Source organism: Pygoscelis adeliae, unplaced genomic scaffold (genome assembly GCF_000699105.1).
Source record: "Pygoscelis adeliae isolate BGI_AS28 unplaced genomic scaffold, ASM69910v1 Scaffold22, whole genome shotgun sequence".
NCBI lineage: Eukaryota > Metazoa > Chordata > Aves > Sphenisciformes > Spheniscidae > Pygoscelis > Pygoscelis adeliae.
In genome coordinates, this window is record NW_008824350.1 from 3,382,825 (window position 1) to 3,401,890 (window position 19,066).

Here is a 19,066-nt window from a genome sequence, read left to right on the forward strand (position 1 = left end):
TCTTTCTCTTCTTTTCCTCTCTCCCTCCCACCCACGGTGTTTTTTTTTTTTTTTTTTTTTTTTTTTCCTCACAGGGGACATTTTCCTCCTGAACACCAGTAGGCTCCCAGATAGATGTGAGTTCAGCCTGCATAGCCCCATCCTGCCTGGGAGCTTGGACTCTTGCTTGCTGGAACTGGCCATATATTCACAGGATGCTGTTCCTCTCCTCCAGAGGTTCACAGTTGAAATCATATATGTGGAGACAAACAGAAATATAATAATTTCTCTGAGAGTTGGCCATGAGGAGGATGCCGGGTAAGACAATCAATTTGCAGCTGTTTAGACTTTGAATTGCAGGGCAGGGTGGAGTCTCTCCAGGCCGCTGTTTATCAATGTCTTCTCCCTTCTTGAGATCATTGCTGCTGTTACAGCAGAAAATGAAGGTAGAACTGTCAGGACTGAAGCATACAGCTTCCTGACAGGATGTCTGTAACAGACCCAGGTTTTGTGCGTCCCCTTTGCAAAGAACACATTTGCTTAGGACTCCCTCTTCTTGCCTCACATTTGGAAGGGTCAAGTGTGGTTGACTCTCTCACTGATGCTGGGACTATAGCTGTAAAATGTACCAGTCCAAAGACTGCCTTGGCAACATGACTGATACCTCTAAGTATTCAAGGGGTCCTATCATTGTTGCAAGGGTCACATTTCTCATTTTGAGGTAGGGTTAACTTTACTTCTTTTGTAATTTCCTCCTTCTGTCTGCTAAGATCAGGAGCATCCTTTTTTGCTTCATTTGTAGAGTTCAGGGAGGGGAAAAACAGAGGCTAGAGGTGAGAAGAGGTGAAGGCAAAAAAAGGAAGTGCAGCAACCCTGGCTCTTGTCCTGTATTCTCTTCTCTCTCATCTTCCCAGTGTTTTACTTTTTTGTTCCTGCATGTAGCAGAATGCGGTAAGGAGGAGAAATGGGCAAAGGGAATGAATCGCAACAGGAAAAGAAGGAGAGAAGTCCATGTGTCATCTGATTTTGCCATTTTCCATGTGCTTGTTTTCCTTTTCTGCAATCCGCCTTGTAAGAACCTGGGTCAGACACACAGCAGAGCTTTTTATTTCCATCACCTGACTGACTCCCATGGAGAACTTAAGCAATAGATCCCAGTTCTTGTTGTCTTTGAATTCTTTGGCACTCCCCAGGCTGCCACAGAGATCTGTAGCCAAGACTCCTGGTCAGCCAAAGATAGCAGAGTTTGACTAAAAAAACATATTTATTTTCTTTCAGATCCCTCTCTCTCTCTCCTGCTTTTAGCTATTGCTCACTTCCTTCCTGGCTACTCCTTCCCATTCTTTTTGCCAATTTCACAAGGAATCTGTTGCATTTTGTGGGATCAGTTTCTAATGTCCTCTTTTACCTATAACTGCCCTTGCTGCTTTGAGTATTTGACAAGCTTCTGCAACTGCAGCCACAGCTGCATTCCCCTATATAAACTCATAAAATACCTAGCTGGCCAGACCAGGCTTTGATCACAATCACTGCAGCATCTCTGGAATGGATCGTAGATGTTGTTTAACAGCTTATTTGAGCACTGCAAAGCAATTCTACATGAAATCAAGATTATAATTTCTCTAAAAGTAATGGCATTTAGATTTATTAGAATGGAGTTAGCTTTACTGGAAGTTGGCATAGACACTGGTATTACTTTTTCCTAGTGAGTGAAATGAAGCACTGGTAAGCTCAGAGGGTTTAGTATTAAGGTTTTAAAGATGGAAAGTGACTGAGTCCTGTTTTAAATCAAGATAGAAAGGAGGGGAAGGAACAGAGACAAAACAGAGTTAGGAACCATGTTAGGTCAAATACCCTTCGTTTTGCCCCTCTTTACAGGGAAACTCTTTAAAATCTCTGCACAATTCCAGAAAAATCTGAGCATGCAGGCAGGACAAGATTTATTTCTAACACAGTGATTGAGCTGCTTCTTACTAGGCAGGTAGTCTGAAATGAACATTTGCTTCATGATTAAGATTTTAACAACATGGTTGTTGTTAAGGAGAGAGACCATCCTGAAGTGTTCCCCCTTTCCAGGGGCTTTCCATATGGAGTGGAAGTTCTGCAACCTTTTCTGTGTTAACCAAACACTGCCACACAATTTACAGCAGAACAAGGAGGACAATGAACAAATGACTTTGAGATAGATGCCTATGTGTAGTACATAGTTTAACCATTGACAATAACTACCAAGGGATTGTCTTGAGATCAGAGCAGAAACTCAGATATAGAAAAAAGGCTAGGTGTCAAGTTTTCAGATAATCAGGCATTCCAGAAAATTCTGCTTCAGTCCCATCTGTCACCCCTCAATTCCAGGATCAAGCTGTACTTCATCATAAATTCCAGCTGCACCAGACCACTCTGGTGAACTGACCTCTTTCTCGACCTAGAAACCTTCTCCTGATGGTGTTTCCTCCTTCAGGATCCATCAGCTACACAGTTCCCAAAAGCTTAGATATATGTCATGCATGAGAGAAAGTTGCTGTCCTGTCCACCTCACTAACTACTAGGATTATCAGTAGTATAGAAGCTGCCACTCATTTTTTCACACATGTACCTTAGTGAAAGAACAAAGAAACAGATGAACCTTCAGACACCATGTCCTCCGAACAACTAGGGCAAAGTCACAGTATTTATTGTTATATGTCACACCTATAGGGCGTGGGTATTCTGAGTTAACTACCATTAGAGGGAGAACCACTGAGGGAGTGAGGTGTTTGAAATTCTGTATATTTACAAAAAATATATAAAATTATATTTCTCATTATCTCAGTAGAGCTCAAACATCAAGAACTTGTAGCTTTGCTTGCAAGTCCAAGCCTTCTTCATCTGGCATTTGGCTCAGAAAGTTGTCTTCACTTTCTCAGGGTTACAGTTACAGTGCTTGTTCAGGTCACATCTAATGTCTTTTTTACTATTTTGCTTATCCCACCTTTTCCCTCTTTACCAGGCAGACCCAGAAACAGTCACAGCTGAAAATTCTTCTGAGTCCTGCGTGCTTTTGTTTTGAATGGTTTCACATGCTTGTGTTTGTTGCTGACCACAATTATTTCAGTGTTGTCAGCCATTTCAGTAAGGAGCTAGTTTCTTTCAACTCTAAGTACTCACACTTTAGTGAAAATAAAAAAACATCACTTGGGGCAGGGATAATCTTTTCCCTTTCCATGGTCAATAAGCCAAGTTAATTTTGTTCTGTTTTCTTTCTGAAATATAAGGCACTAGCCATGATAGTCTAGGTAGGTCAAAAAGCAAAAAGTTCGCAGTGATGTGCACGCATGGATTTTCAGTTAGCCAACCTCACAAAACAGTTATTGCTTAGTTTTTTCTTTCTTCCCCCCCCTTTTTTTGGCGGTGTGTGTGAGGTGGGGGGGGTGGATGGTGGTGCTAAAATGCCCTGCCAGCTTCTGAGACACTTATAGAAACTTATCATCTTTGAGACTTCTGATCTGCTAATGTGGTTGTTTTTATCCACAGAAGTTATTTAACTTCTACTATTATACATGGAAACATTGCCATATAGCTAGTCTGAACATCTAGAAACACATATGTTCATTTGGGTTTCATAAATTAGGTGTCCAACTACAGAAGCATTTGAAAGGGAGTAGTCTGGTAAGCGTCCTCAGAAAATGCCTAATATGTACTGACAACAATGAGCACAGCCATTTCGATTAAAAAATGCAGCTAGAAAAGGAGAGGCTGTCCAGCTGTTATATAAGACTATGATTTTTGAATACTAATTTGGGAGTATGATTTACTGCCCCTCATGTTTCTGTTGAAGCATGCTTCTGCTGAAATTGCACGCAAAAATACACTGAGTCAAATAAGAGCCCTCTAACTGGTTGGTGAAGGCAAGAGGGGTAAGCATGTGTTCTGCTCTCTCATCTATTTCCTTTTAAGTCCAATGGCTAGAAGTGGATGTTTGTGAACACTTGCAGATAACAACTTCCTGTACGTTGAAGAGTAATGTAAGGCTTCTAATTTGTAGGTTCACTGATTGAGCCTAGAAGCATTTAGCGTACGTACCTTTGTGCAATAACCCATACAGTGAGTCCCCCTAATTCAGAAAAGTTTTCAGCTTTGCTCTTCAGCTTTATTGAATTTTTCACCCTTAATGAAGAAATTGTTGTTCTTAATATTAGAATAGTCTTTCTTAAAATTAACGATCAGTTACCTTTGTTGGATATGGAAAGGCATGGCATAGAAAGGATTGGTAAGGAGGGGGAGGAAAACTTTTGCTCAGCAGAGGAGACTGAGAGGCTAATGAAAATCAAAAGTTGAAAAAACAAATCAAAAATTGAAATTATAAGTTTGCAGGGTGAATCTTGAATTCTCTTGCCTTAAGCATCAGGTTGCTTGCAGCTCCAAACTTTCTATCCATGCAAATGTCTCAAAATTATGTCAGACTCTGATAGCCCTTCCATACATACAGATAAATTTTAACATCTCTATTTAGAAGAGTAGTAATATTACCTCACTACTTGAGATCTGGTTTGACATAAAATCAATAGTAAAAGTATTGCCAAGCTTGGCTTATCTGGAAGCCTGCTGCAATGATCCATCTTCTGCTAGATCAACAATGGGCTTTGTTCCTGATTCCGTTAAGAAAGCTAAATTGGCTCTGACTAGCCCCTGTTCGGATAGTGGGACCAAGCAAAGAAAGTGTAATTATTTACAGCATTAGAAATCTTGCTGCAGTTGGATCTTGGGGTGGAGGCTTTCTCTGAAGGGGAATACCCTGATGATGATGAGACTCCATACACAGAAGTATTCTGGGTGATGCAAAGCTACTTATCATTTTTGCGGTCTCTGGATGCTTGCCAGCTTTTCCTGTGATGTTATAAATGAAGTCAAATTTCAGTATTAGAGATATTTTAGTGCAGAACTAGAATGTTTCGTGGGACCTTAGGGCTCTGACTCAGAAGAGCTGCCCGTTCACACAAGTAGTGGTTTAAGATAGTGGTCTTGCTCTTCCACCAGATGCCACAGTTCTCCCAGCGGAGATGGCAGAATGGACAGTCTGTCTTGCTCAGTTTTGATGTTTCAGAGGTTGGTTTATTGACTTAGATCACCAGTGGTTTTCATTTATTTTTATATATCAGGCTATAAATGGCAAGTTCCAAAATGTCTGGCTCATAAACCATTTAGGATTAAGGTGCAGCAGCTGAACTAGTTATTGTTTTAAGCTGTGGGGCAGTAATCTCTTTAGTTGCTACCACTAAATGTAACGCTGGTTGTGAATCAGAGGCTGTGTGCTACAGGTTCCTGCACTCAGGGGTGTGATAGCACTGGCGATACTGTGATGTCTCAGCTGAGGGGGTGGGTTGTAACTTGGTGGAGGTGCTAGAACTATGTCTCAGTGCTTGGAAGGTCTAGTATGCTTAATAGGTAAATTCAAAAGATTTAAAGACTGTGCTTACCTTCAGTGGCTCATTGAACTAATTTGATTAAGGCCCATTGATTTTTGTGGCCAACAGGATGCAATGGAGTGATGAACAAAGCTGTGTCATGTAGCAGAAGTGATTCAGTTCTGGGTCAGTGCTGAATGCTCTCGGATGTTGTGCCACAGTGTGGCGGGGGGGATATACTTATAAGTGTATTTTATAAGATATATTTGTAAGTGTTGGACATCCCTGAAGCTGCACTGTAATACAAAATGAAAGCAAAGCAGCCATTCCCCTTTGTTGGGTAGTAGAGATGGTGCAGTTGTGGTTCAGGGCTGGAGATTTCTGAAGCTGAATTAAATTACATTGAACTATTGAATATGATATGATGGGACAGGAAACGGGAGAAATAGGGTCATCTTGATAAGAGGAGCTCAACTCAGATGAGTTTAGGGTATCTGTGGGTATTTATGTGTGTGTACAATGGTGAAACTGGAAGATGGGGGGATGCCATAGAAGGGATAGTAAGAAACTCTCACCAGAAAAAGGTATATAGTTGGTTTGTGGAGGGAAGAGTGAGTTAGGTAACTAAGTGGCAAGCAAAAGTGGAGAGGGTGATAAACAATTAAAGTTGCTTTGGGTTTTTTGCAAGTTGCAAATTAGGTAGTCTGTGATTTTCACATTGTGTCCAGCAGAGATGTGTTTGTTGTCCAGGAGTTGTCTCCTATTGTGTTTCCGGTGCAAGACGAGGGCTAGATGATCACTTCATGGCAGCTGAAGGCATTTCCCAAATGAAAAAGTAATGCTAGGAGCAGAGCCTGAGCAACACGTCTTGACACTGTGGCCTGGCCTCCTTATCATCCCACTGTCACTGACTTAGAGTCACTCATCCAGGGTGCCGCCGGCAACATCAGCAGCATGTAGGGTATGGGTAAATTTATCTGTCTGGTGCTCTTTTCAGAAAAGAGCTTAGAGCAAGGATTCCTTTGTCACTATCCTTGCTACAACCCCTTTACAAAACAGTAACGTATAGTTTTAACTGTATTTTATTGTCTTGTTAACATGAGGTAGAAGGACAGTTTTTAAAAATAAAAATAAAAATATTTTTAAGAATTCTGCTGGATTTTTTTATGACACCTGGATACCCTGACTTCCATCAGCCTGATTTGAGTGAGGTACTTTGAAAATTCCCATTTGGTATCTCTCTCTGGCTTTCGATGCCTAACAACCATCTTTAAAATTAGAGTGCATGGGACCATCTGTCTTTCTCTGAACTGCCCCAAGTGCTGCACAGTTGAGAAACCTTTGCTGTCCAGGGGCTATGGCATTTGTTCTGTGGTGAAATGTAAATTGCCAGCGCAATCTGCATTTTCTGGAACACCACTTCTCTTCTTCCCCTTGCTTTGTGGGTGCACTCTAGCTTGTTAAGCTGGGAGATTAGATAGAGAACGCACAGAAAAAGGTTCTCGCACTTGACACGACCAAGAAACATTCCGGGCCAGACATTTATTTCCAGAACATACAATGTCAGTGTTAGTTTGAGGAGATCCAGAGACTTCTGCAGCTGCTCGGTTGATCTGTACTTGCAAGGGCAAACAGAACACAACCATATATGTAGAAGGCACATATGGGTGTGTGTGTCCAAAATTGGTGATAATTTAAGCCCCATTTTCACTGAAGAATCGTTGGGAATGGTTGGATCTTTTCATCATTAGCAATAGGATCTGCAGCAAAGATAACTGAACGTGAGCTTGGTATACTGAACATCACTTGTTTTATGTTAACACCTGTTTGTTATGTTGGAGTTTACATTCATTGATCTATTCCCCGTGTGAATACTATTATTTCTATTTGGTACAGTGCAGAATCTTTATGCTAGAGACTCCATGGATTCTGGTGTGCTGTATGTCTGTCTGATAGCTCTTTGTTGTCTTCCAGGATGAAATGGAAATACCTGATGGCCCAGATTGGCCGAATAGAAAGACCTTTTAAAATCACCTTGCTATATTCAAACTGTGGAGCACAAGAGGTTGGAGTACTAGCAGTGGGCTCCTTGCAACTCAGGAACTGCTTTCATGGTATGTTGCAATACAGTCAGGTTTGGAATAACCAAATGCAGTCAGAAAAGAGAGCAGCATCTTCACCAAAATCGATGAGTGTGATCAGGGAGTCGGTCAGATGGGAGATAAATGAAAGCTGAGTCTCCTCTGGGGTTTCTGGCAGTGCTTACCTGTCAAGGGTCACATTTGCATGTGTTTTCTGGGTGTGCAAGCATGTTTACATGCTCCGAAGGCAGGGTTGAGGCTCAGAATTGTAGAACTGATTTAAGTGATCCTCTCTGCTTTTCACATTTGCTTTGCTTGATCTTTGTATGAGAAAACAACAGGGCTTACGCTGCATCCAGCAACAGGGATGGAAAAAAGTCTTTGCCTAGATTATTTTAGCATTTAATATTTTTCTTTCTTAAATAATCAAGAACAAAAGACTATCCTGTGTCACCAAAGCCTTTTCCATACTGGGGCTCTATCTTCCAAATTTATGAAGAAAAGAAACATCGATCTGCACTCCATGGGGCCTGTTTGCTACTGCCAGGCTGAGAACTTCTGTCTAAAATGAAAATAATTGGAATGTAATTATTTTCTCCAAAGTACTGAGTGCTCAGCTCAGAAATCCTCAGTTTTACCTGGCACTTACAGTCCTGTTGTGAATGTTGTGCAAATGATCCTCGGTAGCTGTGCAGAACCTTGCTAATGTCATTTAGGCTTCTTGGAAGTACAAGAGTCTGTTGGCACAGGCAGCCTGCAGGTTGGAGACATAATCATCTTCACTTCCTGGTTTTCATGCATTAATGTAATGCTATTGCCTCTGTTTTGCAGACACTGTAGAAATAACTTGAAATGTAATATAAAAAGCTTCAAATGTAAAAAGAGAATACTGGTTTCACAGAGCTGTTTCATAATATATCACGAGACTGGGTTTGCTCATATTAGAGATTTAATTTTATTGCAGTTATTAATCTTTTAATTTAACAAATGTTATATTTTTAATGCAATGGTTTTTTTGACAGTCATGGAGTTTTGAGGGGATGCATACAGCCTGAAGCACTACGATAAATACCCCCAAACAGTCCCTAAATAAGTAGATGCATGTACCCAGTACAACACAGTGCCATGAAGAAATACTCTTTCAGATTGTGTATCTGGATTGCTGCAGAGGTGTCCTTTTCTCTTGCTTCTGGAATTGGTTCCCTAAATTTTGCATTTTTTCCAGAGCACTAATGATCCCAGTGGACCTTCTGTGCAGAGCTCTGCTAAAGGTCCAGAAACTACACAAACCTGCAGGTCCGTAGCAGACCTGTGCACACACACATCCACAGGACAGGCTGGGTGCGTTAAGAGTCAAGCTTTTGGGAAATATCAGACTTTAAAATTGCGTTCAGCCTGGTTGCTGGGTACCTGTGCAGTCAGTCAAATGCTCCCAGAGTATAGCTGACTAGACTAGCTAGGGTGCATGAGTAAAGTTCCTGCACAGTGAGCTGACTTGCTGGGGAAGCAGCTGTCTTCACGGGCTGGATACCACAGAGCTGGCACAGAAATGTGTCAGCAGCACGAGTGTTAGTTAAGCCTGAGTCTCAATAGGGCATAGCAATGTGTCTGTCAGGACTGGAGCTAAGTGGGTATCTCTGCCTCCAGCAGCAGAGTGTCATGCAGCATGCCACAGCTGCCTGGCAGATGCACAGTCACATGTGCAGAACTGAGGAGCACACCATGGCAGGAACCTACAAGGTCCTTTTTAAAAAAAAAATAAAAATTTATTATCTAAAGATAGCACAAACACAGCAGAAGACAGTGCATGAGAGAGAAAGGAGCAATAAATTTGAGCTCTGTGAGAGCTGAGGTGATCTGCAGGAATCTCATACTGGATAGAAACCTGCATGGTAAAAAAAAGAGGTGAGTATCATTTATCATGCAAAGGACACTTTCTGAGGTGAAGGCTGATACACGTGGAGGGTCATACACATTCTGCCAACTCATCTCTGGGCTTCTTTCTCTTTTTTCCTTTAGACAAAGAAAACCAAGATATATATGACAAGGGCTCCACCTTCCCCTGCCTTCATGGAGGCTGTGTCAGCCACCTACAAATCTGTGAATTCATCAGTGATTGCCCTGCCAAAGAACAGGAAGGAGTGAGGTGTGGTGAGTATGTGGCATGGCATTTCCTGGGAACCTTCATCCAATTAGAAGAAATAATTTAGAATGAAAAATAAGTTAAATTGATTCTGTCTCTAGACTAATTCAGTATTTTGCCTCCTGAATTAATTTAGCTTATTTACATTAATTGGATACCAAGATTCTCTTTGAAAATTCACCCTATATAGGATAAAATGGATTTGGGTTTTTTGGTTTGTTTTTTTAAATATTGCAGTAAGGAGCTCAATGACCTGCCTTTCATAGCTGCTGCTACTTCAGAAAAAGGCAAAACCTTATTTACATGTCTGCAGCTGGGTGAGAAATTCCTTCTGGACCTAAGGTCTGAACTTCCCTTCAGTGGAGGGTGCTGATCATCTTTCTAGTGCCAGCCACCAACATGGTCATAAATCTGTCCCTCCAAGATTCCAGTTCAGAGCTCATCTTGCACATCATGACAGAGAAAACCCCTGACTCGGTATATGTGGTGCTGAGAAGCATCATTTAGCTTTGTTGCAAGTACAGTGGCAGAGATCTAAAATAACCTGTTGATTGGCCTTCCTTTAAGTGGGCACAGAAAACTTTGTGATGCCTGCAATTTCATACACAACAAGGCCTGTACAGACATATGGCAGTAACTTACCATTCTTTAGACTGTGGGAGCTGCAGTTTTGCACAGTATCTAGAGCAGGACAGAACTGCAAAGTCTCAAATATCTCCAGAAGCAAAGTGTTGGCTTTCTGATGGTGACTCTGGAAATAAACAAATGAGACCTATTAATATTTTGACATTGAAAAGCTGTGTAGCATAAGTTGGGTAGCTTAGACAGCCACAGTGAGTTTTGACTGTTGCTGCTGTTTGTGTTCTTCCATAATCAAGTTTCTCCTGTTTTCCTGCTTTTTCTTATTCTCCATTGTAGACAGTCTCCCAGAGGGCTCACATTGCTCTTTTGAAGAGGGTCCATGTGGCTGGACATTGAATGAAACTGCAGCGTCTCCTTGGTCTATTCGGGGCTTTACTGAAATGATTCAAGATGACTCATTTGTAGGGTCTACCTTGCAAGCCACTGGTGGTAGGTTCCTTATAGTTCTCTCTCACTCTCTCTCTGTATGTATATATACAATAGCCTTGAACTTAGTGTTTTTAAATTGGTTTAAAATTTTTGGCATCATTGCCAAATCAACTTTAGCATCAGTATTATCTATAACAACTTTAAATGTAGCTAAAATTAACTTTTGAACATGATTCAAAACTTCATATGAAACAACTTCTGCAACAAAGTTAACACGAAACTATTGGAGACTAGGATTTTCCTTCACCTTAAAAAAAAATTTCTCTCTATATACTTCTTCCCTCTTTCTTCTTCTTATGAGCTATGCAGTTGCAGCGTACTGCAGCAGCAACATGATAGCTGCTGCATCACGAAGTAAAAATTGCCCAACAGAACTAGGCAGCCTGTAGAAACAAATCTTTTGGAGATCCTTTTGCCAGACTCCGCCAGTGGGTTAGGAAGAGCATCACATGTAAGCATATCCCAAGACCAAGTGATCATACACATTCTGTGCCATAGAATACCACCATAAAAAAAGAGTCAGATAATTCCCAGAACTGTCAGCTTGGTAAATAGGAGGTAGGCCAGACCCTTACATCTTTAGATTGAAAGTCAGAAGTGTTAGCACAGATGAGCCTTGTCTCACAGTTCTCTCTCAAAATGAAAGGTGTCCATATGAGCGTCCTGTTTGTCTCTTGAGAGCTTGTATAAACTGTCCCTGGGAACAGAGACTATGAATAAGCTCTTCCAGCCCAGTGTTTGTCTTAGCAAGAGTCATTGATGCTGATGGTGTAAGAATTAGGGCTGATCAGGAGCTCACTGTAGATTGGTGTGAGCCCCTGTATGGGAAGATAACCTGAGTGGTGTCTGAGGTTTATGCACTCATGTTCCAGGAAAGGGTTTGGGATGTTGACTTCTGTGCTGCTGAAATCTACCAGGGTGCTCATTATAGACTCACTAATAGATTTGCTCTCGAGCCATGCTTGTCATCTTACTTACACTGTGCTTCAGCGCAATGATGTTAAATTATTTCAAGAGAGTATAAAAAAAGGCAAAACATCATCTTGTCTTTTCTGATTCACTTTTCTGTTCATAGGACACTTCCTCTACCTGCGAGCAGACAGCAATCAGACAAGCGGTATGGCCAAGGCTTACAGTACCAGCTTGCCAGCCAGGATTGCCACTGAAGACTACCAGGTATATCGCTCTGTCTTAGCACCTTTGTGGAGTTAATCATCAGACTGTAGGCACTGTTTGAACAATCAGCCCATTCTCCTGTGCCTCTGCACACTCTACGAAACACTGGAAAGTGGAAGAGTTGGCTATACCACCTAGCTAGCTACTTGTTGAAAACTGGAAAGGACATATGAGGTGCATCCCCAGTAAGTGAAAGAAGGAGCCCTAAATCAACTCCTCAGTGTGGAAAACTCCCCAGCCTAACTGTACCAACTATTCCTCAGAAGGGTACCCAGCACCTGAATTGTGTGAGGTGGCCTTGGTTTGTAGGAAAGGGAGGTGGCTGTCTGGGCTATTGAGCCATTCAGTATACCTGCTGCTGAGACTGCTCTTCATAAATTCTGCAATACTATCATAGGAGTTAACAAACTTGACAGTTTCACTGAGAACAGGAGTGTGAAGTTAGTAGGCATTAGATTTTCCAGGAATAGATGAAGATAATAAACTTCTGTTTCCATTCTTCAGGAATTTCAAAACATGAGGGCAACCTGGCATGGATAAAATCACATAACCTGCCTTCAGCCCAAATGTCTACAAAGAATAAGGGGAGTTCCGAGATGTCAGAATTAAAAATATTAAATAATATTGTACTTATAACACTTAGGAAAATTAAGCTGTAAGTTTGAGCTGGAGTCCAGCCCTGCTAGGAAAACAGGAAGCTTTGATGCCTTCTAATTAGAGCTGGCAAAAGAAATATAGTACAGGTGCCAAAAATGTAACTTCAGCATTTACATTTATTTATAAATCCAGGTCAAGTTTGTTGGGTAGTTCCAACAAAATAAAATGTACTTGGACCTTGGTTCACAAAACCAGGAGGAGGAGAAGCAGTAACTGTTGGTTATGGTATAGAGGTCACAGGAGATCTGGACCCATTCTCTCCTCCACTGGCAAGGATTTGAACCCACATTTCAGGAGCAAGGAACTTCCTGTGGTTGTTCTTTGCAGTGCATGTGTGTGTGTGTGCTCCCTTTCCTGCTGGTGCTGGTGCTCTCTGTAATATAAAGAGCAGCTCAGTGCCAAAGCAGTGGTGGAAATAGCAGTTCTCTCTTGCTCTGAGGCAAAGTGAAAGTGGTGCCCCAAAGAAAGAGGAACGAGTCCTGCTTCAAAATATTCTTTGGCTTGGTGATCAGGTTGCTCATCTGTCATATGGGTGCTACAGTCCAGATGGTGCCTATGACTTGGAGCAAGTATATGGACTGAGGTTTCCTGCCTCTAGAGACAGCCTAATTCCTCGTTTCAAGGGCATTTGGGGCAGGGCAGCTCTCCCCTCGGAGTGCTTTTGTGCCCTATATAGTGCCTGGGTATAGATTGAGCCATATCAGTGCAACAAACACATTAACCTAGATGCAATGGGAATCCTTAAAAGATTTAAACTGTGGTTCAAACCCTTTCACAGGAATCTTTAAGCTGGTGAGAACACTGAAGAGGAATGTGTTTAGGATTCTGCAATATGCGTTTAGGTTTTTCTGCAATAACCTAACTCTAATGGAAGCATTTAATGATAAAGCATTTCTTGAGTTTAAGCCTGTGTTCCTCTGCTTTATGACTTTTTGTTCCTGAAGGAGATAACAAGGAAACCAGTGCTCTCTCACCCAGATGGTGTCTGAGGCCATGGATATTGTCATTAGTGGTTGGAGAATAGCTGCCTAACAGGAGCATCAGTCAGGGTCTCCACCGAGAAAATTCTGTGCTAGGAACAGTGCTGAGTCATACACAAGCAATGGGGGCCTTAGTGGTGTGTGTGATTAAACAATTTGACCCAGGATCAAAGGTTTGGTGTCTCAAATCCCCACAGAGGGGAGAAGTGAGTACCTTTCCCTTTTTATCTCAGGATACCATTCTTTTTCTCTTCTTCCTCTATTACAGATCCAATTCTCAGTGCATGTTTTTGGAAGCTACAATGGCACCGTCTCCTTCTCTGTCAGGGAAGAGATAAAAGGAGCTCCAATCACCTTGCCAATGTGGGAAAGAGCAGGGAGCTGGAGTGACCACTGGTTTCTCATAACCTTACCAATGCCAGTGCTTCAGAACTGGTAAGAGCTCCACCGGCAGCATCCAGGGTTATCTCTAGAGATTTAGTAAATCGTTACTGTCTTTGTTATGAAGCATCACTTTCATTCTTGCCTTCTTCCAGGGCCATTTCTACTGAAAAAATTACAGGAGTACTGCAATTCTGCTTGCTGAGGGTCATATGCGCATATCTTCATGCACATACACAGCTTAGCTCAGCACAAGCCCATACTGTGTGTCTGCACTTGCAAGCAGCCTCAAACAGTGCTTAGGAATTGGGAATAGCAAGTGTCTGTACTAGAAACACTTTACCAATCTGAGAAAGCCAGTATACTCACAGTGGCAAAGTGCTCCCAGCAGGGAAACAGCTGTATTAGCATAGCTGCGCTTTGTACTCCCATAGTAAAAACAGCCATGTGAGTCAAATGAGTGGTAAAACCACAGTTTAGCCAGTACAACTGTCCAGTCTAGGATCTATATCAGTGCAGCCTAGGCAATTGGTGATCATTCATTGCCACATCACTGATGCAACAATCTCAGGAAAAGACCGTTGCCCAAATCAGCCTTGCACTAGTTTTCACAGTTTTAGATGTGAAAATTCAGTGTGACATCGGTTTTCAAATTAAGTCAAATATTGAAGATTCAAAGAATTTCAGCCCAATCTGTTTTTATTCAGGTATTTCTCCTCCCTCACCCAGTGTCATTTGATCTCAAGCCATGTAGCTGGTGTTGGCAGCTGGTTATTTTGCACGACACAAACAATTTTTAAATCGCTCCAATCTGATTTTTTGCGTCTTCCTCAGGAAAGCCTGTTTCACATGACACTTAGGACAAAAAAATCTCAAAGTCTATACAGTGAATATTATAAATGGAAAAATATCTGCCTAATGTTGGCAATAAATAATGTCTCAAAACTTCATGGATTAGAAGGTGTGAGGAGATTCCTTTTAACTTCAAATATTCTCTGCACCTTTGTGTAAAAGGCTAACGGATTTCAGTCTAGAAGTGATAGCAATTCAGACCCAAGCAGTAGTAAAACTCAGAGAGAGAGAATGTTGTTCTACCCTCTTTCTAGTTTAATTTCATGATTACTTTTGGTCTCGGCATTATCATGTGTTCACCATACGCACCTTTGCCATGAATTATTCCTCTAGGATAGGATAGGTCTGCATGCTGGTAGCGTATTTAATATTCTTGTCTGACACAGTCTGGCACCCTGTGGATTAGCATCTGTTTAGTTCTGCATATGTAAAGTATGACCAGTGAATTTGTCCAGAATAGCTCTTTTCCCCAGGCACTTTCATGTGGACCTAACCACAGCAAAGTCCTAGGGGCTCTTCAGAGGTATTTAAGACCTTCTGCCTCCTCTGATATACAGTTCCTTATGCTTGTCCCCCGAAGCCTCTGATTTCTGCATCAGCCCTCAGTTCTGAAGGGAAATGGATCTTCTGTGGCAGGAGGGAATGGACAGCAAGAGGCTTTAGGGAGCACTAGCCAGCACTGCATGAAAAAAATGGATATTCAAATACTTTGAAAGAGTTGAGCACTTAGGCAAAATGAAAGAAGTAGGTAGGTCATGCATGCATGTATTATGACAGTCTGTTTCAAGTAGTTCCATCTTGTTTCACTTCATGTAACCTTTTTGTATGCCATTTTCAGACAAATTTAAAACTGGTGTGACACAACAGTGACAATCACTGTGGGTGAAGCAGTAACTGTTCAATCTAGCAAGCAGACCTGTGCTACCTGAGCTAGCCAAGTGACTGACAGCAGTAATAAGTTGTCATTTGCTGCACTGATCTATAACAGAAGCAGAAGCAGCAGCACACATTTTGCTGGAAGGTGTTGCAATTTGCCCCAAGTGAGAAAACCCTGGTCTTTGTGCTCCCAGGACACTTGGGCTCCATCCTAGACCTCTTGTCTTGTTCCTTCCATGCTCTGCTCCTTCTGTCCTATCTCACCTGCTTCTGTGAGCACTCAGTGCCTTTATTCCTTGTTTTCATATACTTGGTCTCTCTTCCTTCTCCTTCAAGCTCCCATTTGTGAATCCATTTCATCTGTCTCATGCTTCTGAGCTCCCTCTCTGAACTCCTCCCTGCTTCTTGTTTCCATCTCTCTTCCAGCAGGTGCTATGTCTCTGTGTTGTTTTTTTTAAGTCTGACTCCCTTCCCTGTGCTTCCATTCTCTTCTCCTCCTAGTTCTCTTGTGCGCTTTTATTTTGATGATCCCAGGCCTACGATAAAACTTTATTCCCAGTCTTCCTGTTTGACTGGTTGTTTGTTTCTCTCCATAGATCTCAGGCCCAAACCCCCCGCACCCCAAGTCCAAACTCCCCTGCTGTAAAGTTTCCAGGGAGCTCCCCAACCTCTCCAAGATGCCACCTTGTTCACTCTGGATTCAGTTTAGGCAGCTTCTTTCTCCTATTTGGCCAGGATCAGCAAAAGAAAGAAGGGCTGGGGAAGAAAAAATGTATTCATTAATTTGAAAGGGGAGTTCTCACTTCATGTAGCTGAAGCAGGACCTGACACAGTTAATAACGGCACTGCCATGGAAAGTACCATTTAGCCCCAGACTTGAAAATATCCAGGGAAGAGGAGACTGCAGGATTAAAAAAATTCTACCAGGCATGGAACTGTCAGGGATTTTAAATTTTCAAGGACGTTTTACTAAAATTTTAATAAATTCTCATTCAAATGGAAAAAACCTCATCCCTGCCATGTGACTCTCTTCCTCACAAATTTCAGATCCCAATTCTAATACCTGGTAGCACAGAGCACTTAAGAAGTTGTCAGCATTTTCGAGCATGGTCAAAGTGATGAATCCCTGTATTGCCTCATCCTCAAAACTGGCAAGATATTTTCACTGGTAGGCAAGTCATACCAAATCACCCAAAATAGAAAAGTTCAACCTAAATTGGTTTAAGGTTGGCAAAGTTGCAAACAATTGTAAACAGAGGCTTAAGGCTGGCAAAGTTGCAAACAATTATAAACAGAGGCGTATGGTGAACGTTGCTGTACAATCTTAGCACAGTTTGGTATAAACCTCCATGAATGACTTTTCTGTATATTCGTGAGTGCTGGCAGCTTTCCTCCGTAATGCAAACTCAAGCAGTGCTGTGCTTAGGGAATTTTTTAGCACAGAGTTTGGGCTGGCATGCCATTTTTCTGTATGCTGAATCTTCAGGAAACTCCTGTCCTTCTCTTGCTGTCCCCAAGAAAGTATGAAAGGGCTATGTTTTTCCCTGGTTCCTTGAAGCGGTGATAGCCAGTAGCAAAGTGGGTGGGAGGGAACAGATCATACAAGGAGAAGGGGTAGACATGAATTGCAGCACAAATAGTTGTTGTAGCAGGATACGAATGGCTTGATGGGGCCAGAAGGAGAGAAGCCTTAGCGGATAGAAGGAGGTGGCCTTGGAGGGAATACTTAAGTGGTTTTTAGCAACAGCTTCCTCCAATGAATTTATTTCTTAGGAGAGAAGGAAGACAAATTACACAGTTTGCTGATCAGCCTCCCAGTTGGGCATCTAGCTACTTGGAAAACTGCTTCTGGTGATCAGCTGGCAAATTTACTCACTTGGTTCACACACACAGGGAAAAAGGCTGCTATCAGAAGAAAATCAGGCGGGCAGAAGACCAGACATCAGAGCACTGAAGAATGTAATATGCTGGAGTCAGCAAAATGAACTCAATGAGCAGGAACACTGAAAACCCCTCTGGCTAACACAGCACAGAGTTCAAAAGGCAAATTCCTCCCCTTTTCTGAAGTTGTGAGGAAGGGGTGGCGTACAAAGCCCAGAGCTTATGAGATGTCTATTGTCATGCACTGGAGGAGGGGGGTCATTCCCCAGGCTCCCATTTGTACTCAGCTGGAGCAGAAATCTACCTTGTAGCGCAGTGCCGTGGACCCTCTCCTGCTCTTACTCCATGGACCAGACGCAGTAGATTGACCTGACTAAGGGAACACTGCAATGTGAGTGTCTTAAGTAAGGGGTAGGCTGTGGTGCTGTATCTATGGCTGTGGGTCCTAGAAGGGCCCTAGTCCTGGACTCAGGGTGCTGTGACTTTCTCTTCCATCAAATGGCTGGGGAAATTACTGTCTTGTATCAGTGGACTTATGTACAAAGTATGAAAATGCAAAACTATTGCTAAATCTGCTAATAAAGAGGCAGGTTTCTGTAGGAAGGGGATCTAATGGCAAATTCCCCTGCTAACCCCATAGCTAAGAGAGTGGTCATTCAAAGGACTTTTGGTTTGCATTTGCAGCACCAACACTTACTCCCAGAGTGCTCAGACCGTATAGGTGTGAATGCTTTCATTTAAGCACAAAGGGGGCCATTCCTGAGTTGGGGTAAAAGCAGCTTATCCCTAAAGATTCTGATGCAGCTATGCAACATTGTATTAACTGTGGTTGTGGACCAACATTTGGCTGGTGGGTGGAATACGCACACATACTTTATTGCCACTAATTTGGGACAAGCGTGTTCCTAGGCTGAATGATTAATGTGTTAGGCAGGTCAGTGCTTGATCTCACATAAATCATCACTGAGCTTCACCAGTGACAGCAGTGGAGGTCCTCTCCTTATGCTTTTAATAAGCTCTAAATGGACTGGGCATCAGACATCTGTTTATTTCTGAAACTTAATGAAAAAAAATTCAATCCTTTCCGTTAGAAGGAGATCCTTCAGCCCATTTTCTTTCCTCCTTGTGAATTCAGAATGTGGCAATCACATGGGACATGACAGACCTCCTAGATAAGCAGCTAACACCTGGTCATGGTAAAAAAAGATGAGACAGCCCAGAAAGCAAACACTTCAGGGATTTATGGCTGAAATTTAAAATTTTCTGACCTTCAGCTGAAATAAACTCATGTCACCCTGTTGAGCTACATTGGCTGAGGATCAGGCCCAAGATTCCTGTCTATTTGGATATTGTTGTTCTGTTCAGGTTTTATTCTGGCTATCTCTTTGGTGATGGAAAGAATGAGATTCTTTTTTCCCTTCCCTTTTGCACATGTCTAACTCTCTTACTGTTTATAGCAATTGAATAAGGATGATTGTCCATGTATAAATACTACTGAGGGACAGCAGCTTGTGTTTCTACATGTATGTGCAGATAGCAGGGGAAGTACATTCTTGTTCCCCAGTGAAATGTGGCATTATATGAATGTTGGTTGGTCCTTACTAA

The 19,066-nt window shown here is 42.1% G+C and overlaps 1 protein-coding gene across 1 annotated transcript in view; it reads left to right on the forward strand.

Moving 5' to 3' along the window:
• Nucleotides 1–19,066, forward strand: part of LTK (leukocyte receptor tyrosine kinase) — a 53,998-nt gene that overhangs the window by 5,297 nt on the left and 29,635 nt on the right. Inside the window, exons 3-8 of the mRNA XM_009319222.1 lie at nt 75–297; nt 7,338–7,477; nt 9,464–9,595; nt 10,506–10,658; nt 11,734–11,834; nt 13,740–13,906. Of these exons, the coding sequence (XP_009317497.1) occupies nt 75–297; nt 7,338–7,477; nt 9,464–9,595; nt 10,506–10,658; nt 11,734–11,834; nt 13,740–13,906 (916 nt within the window). The remainder of the gene's footprint in view (nt 1–74; nt 298–7,337; nt 7,478–9,463; nt 9,596–10,505; nt 10,659–11,733; nt 11,835–13,739; nt 13,907–19,066) is intronic.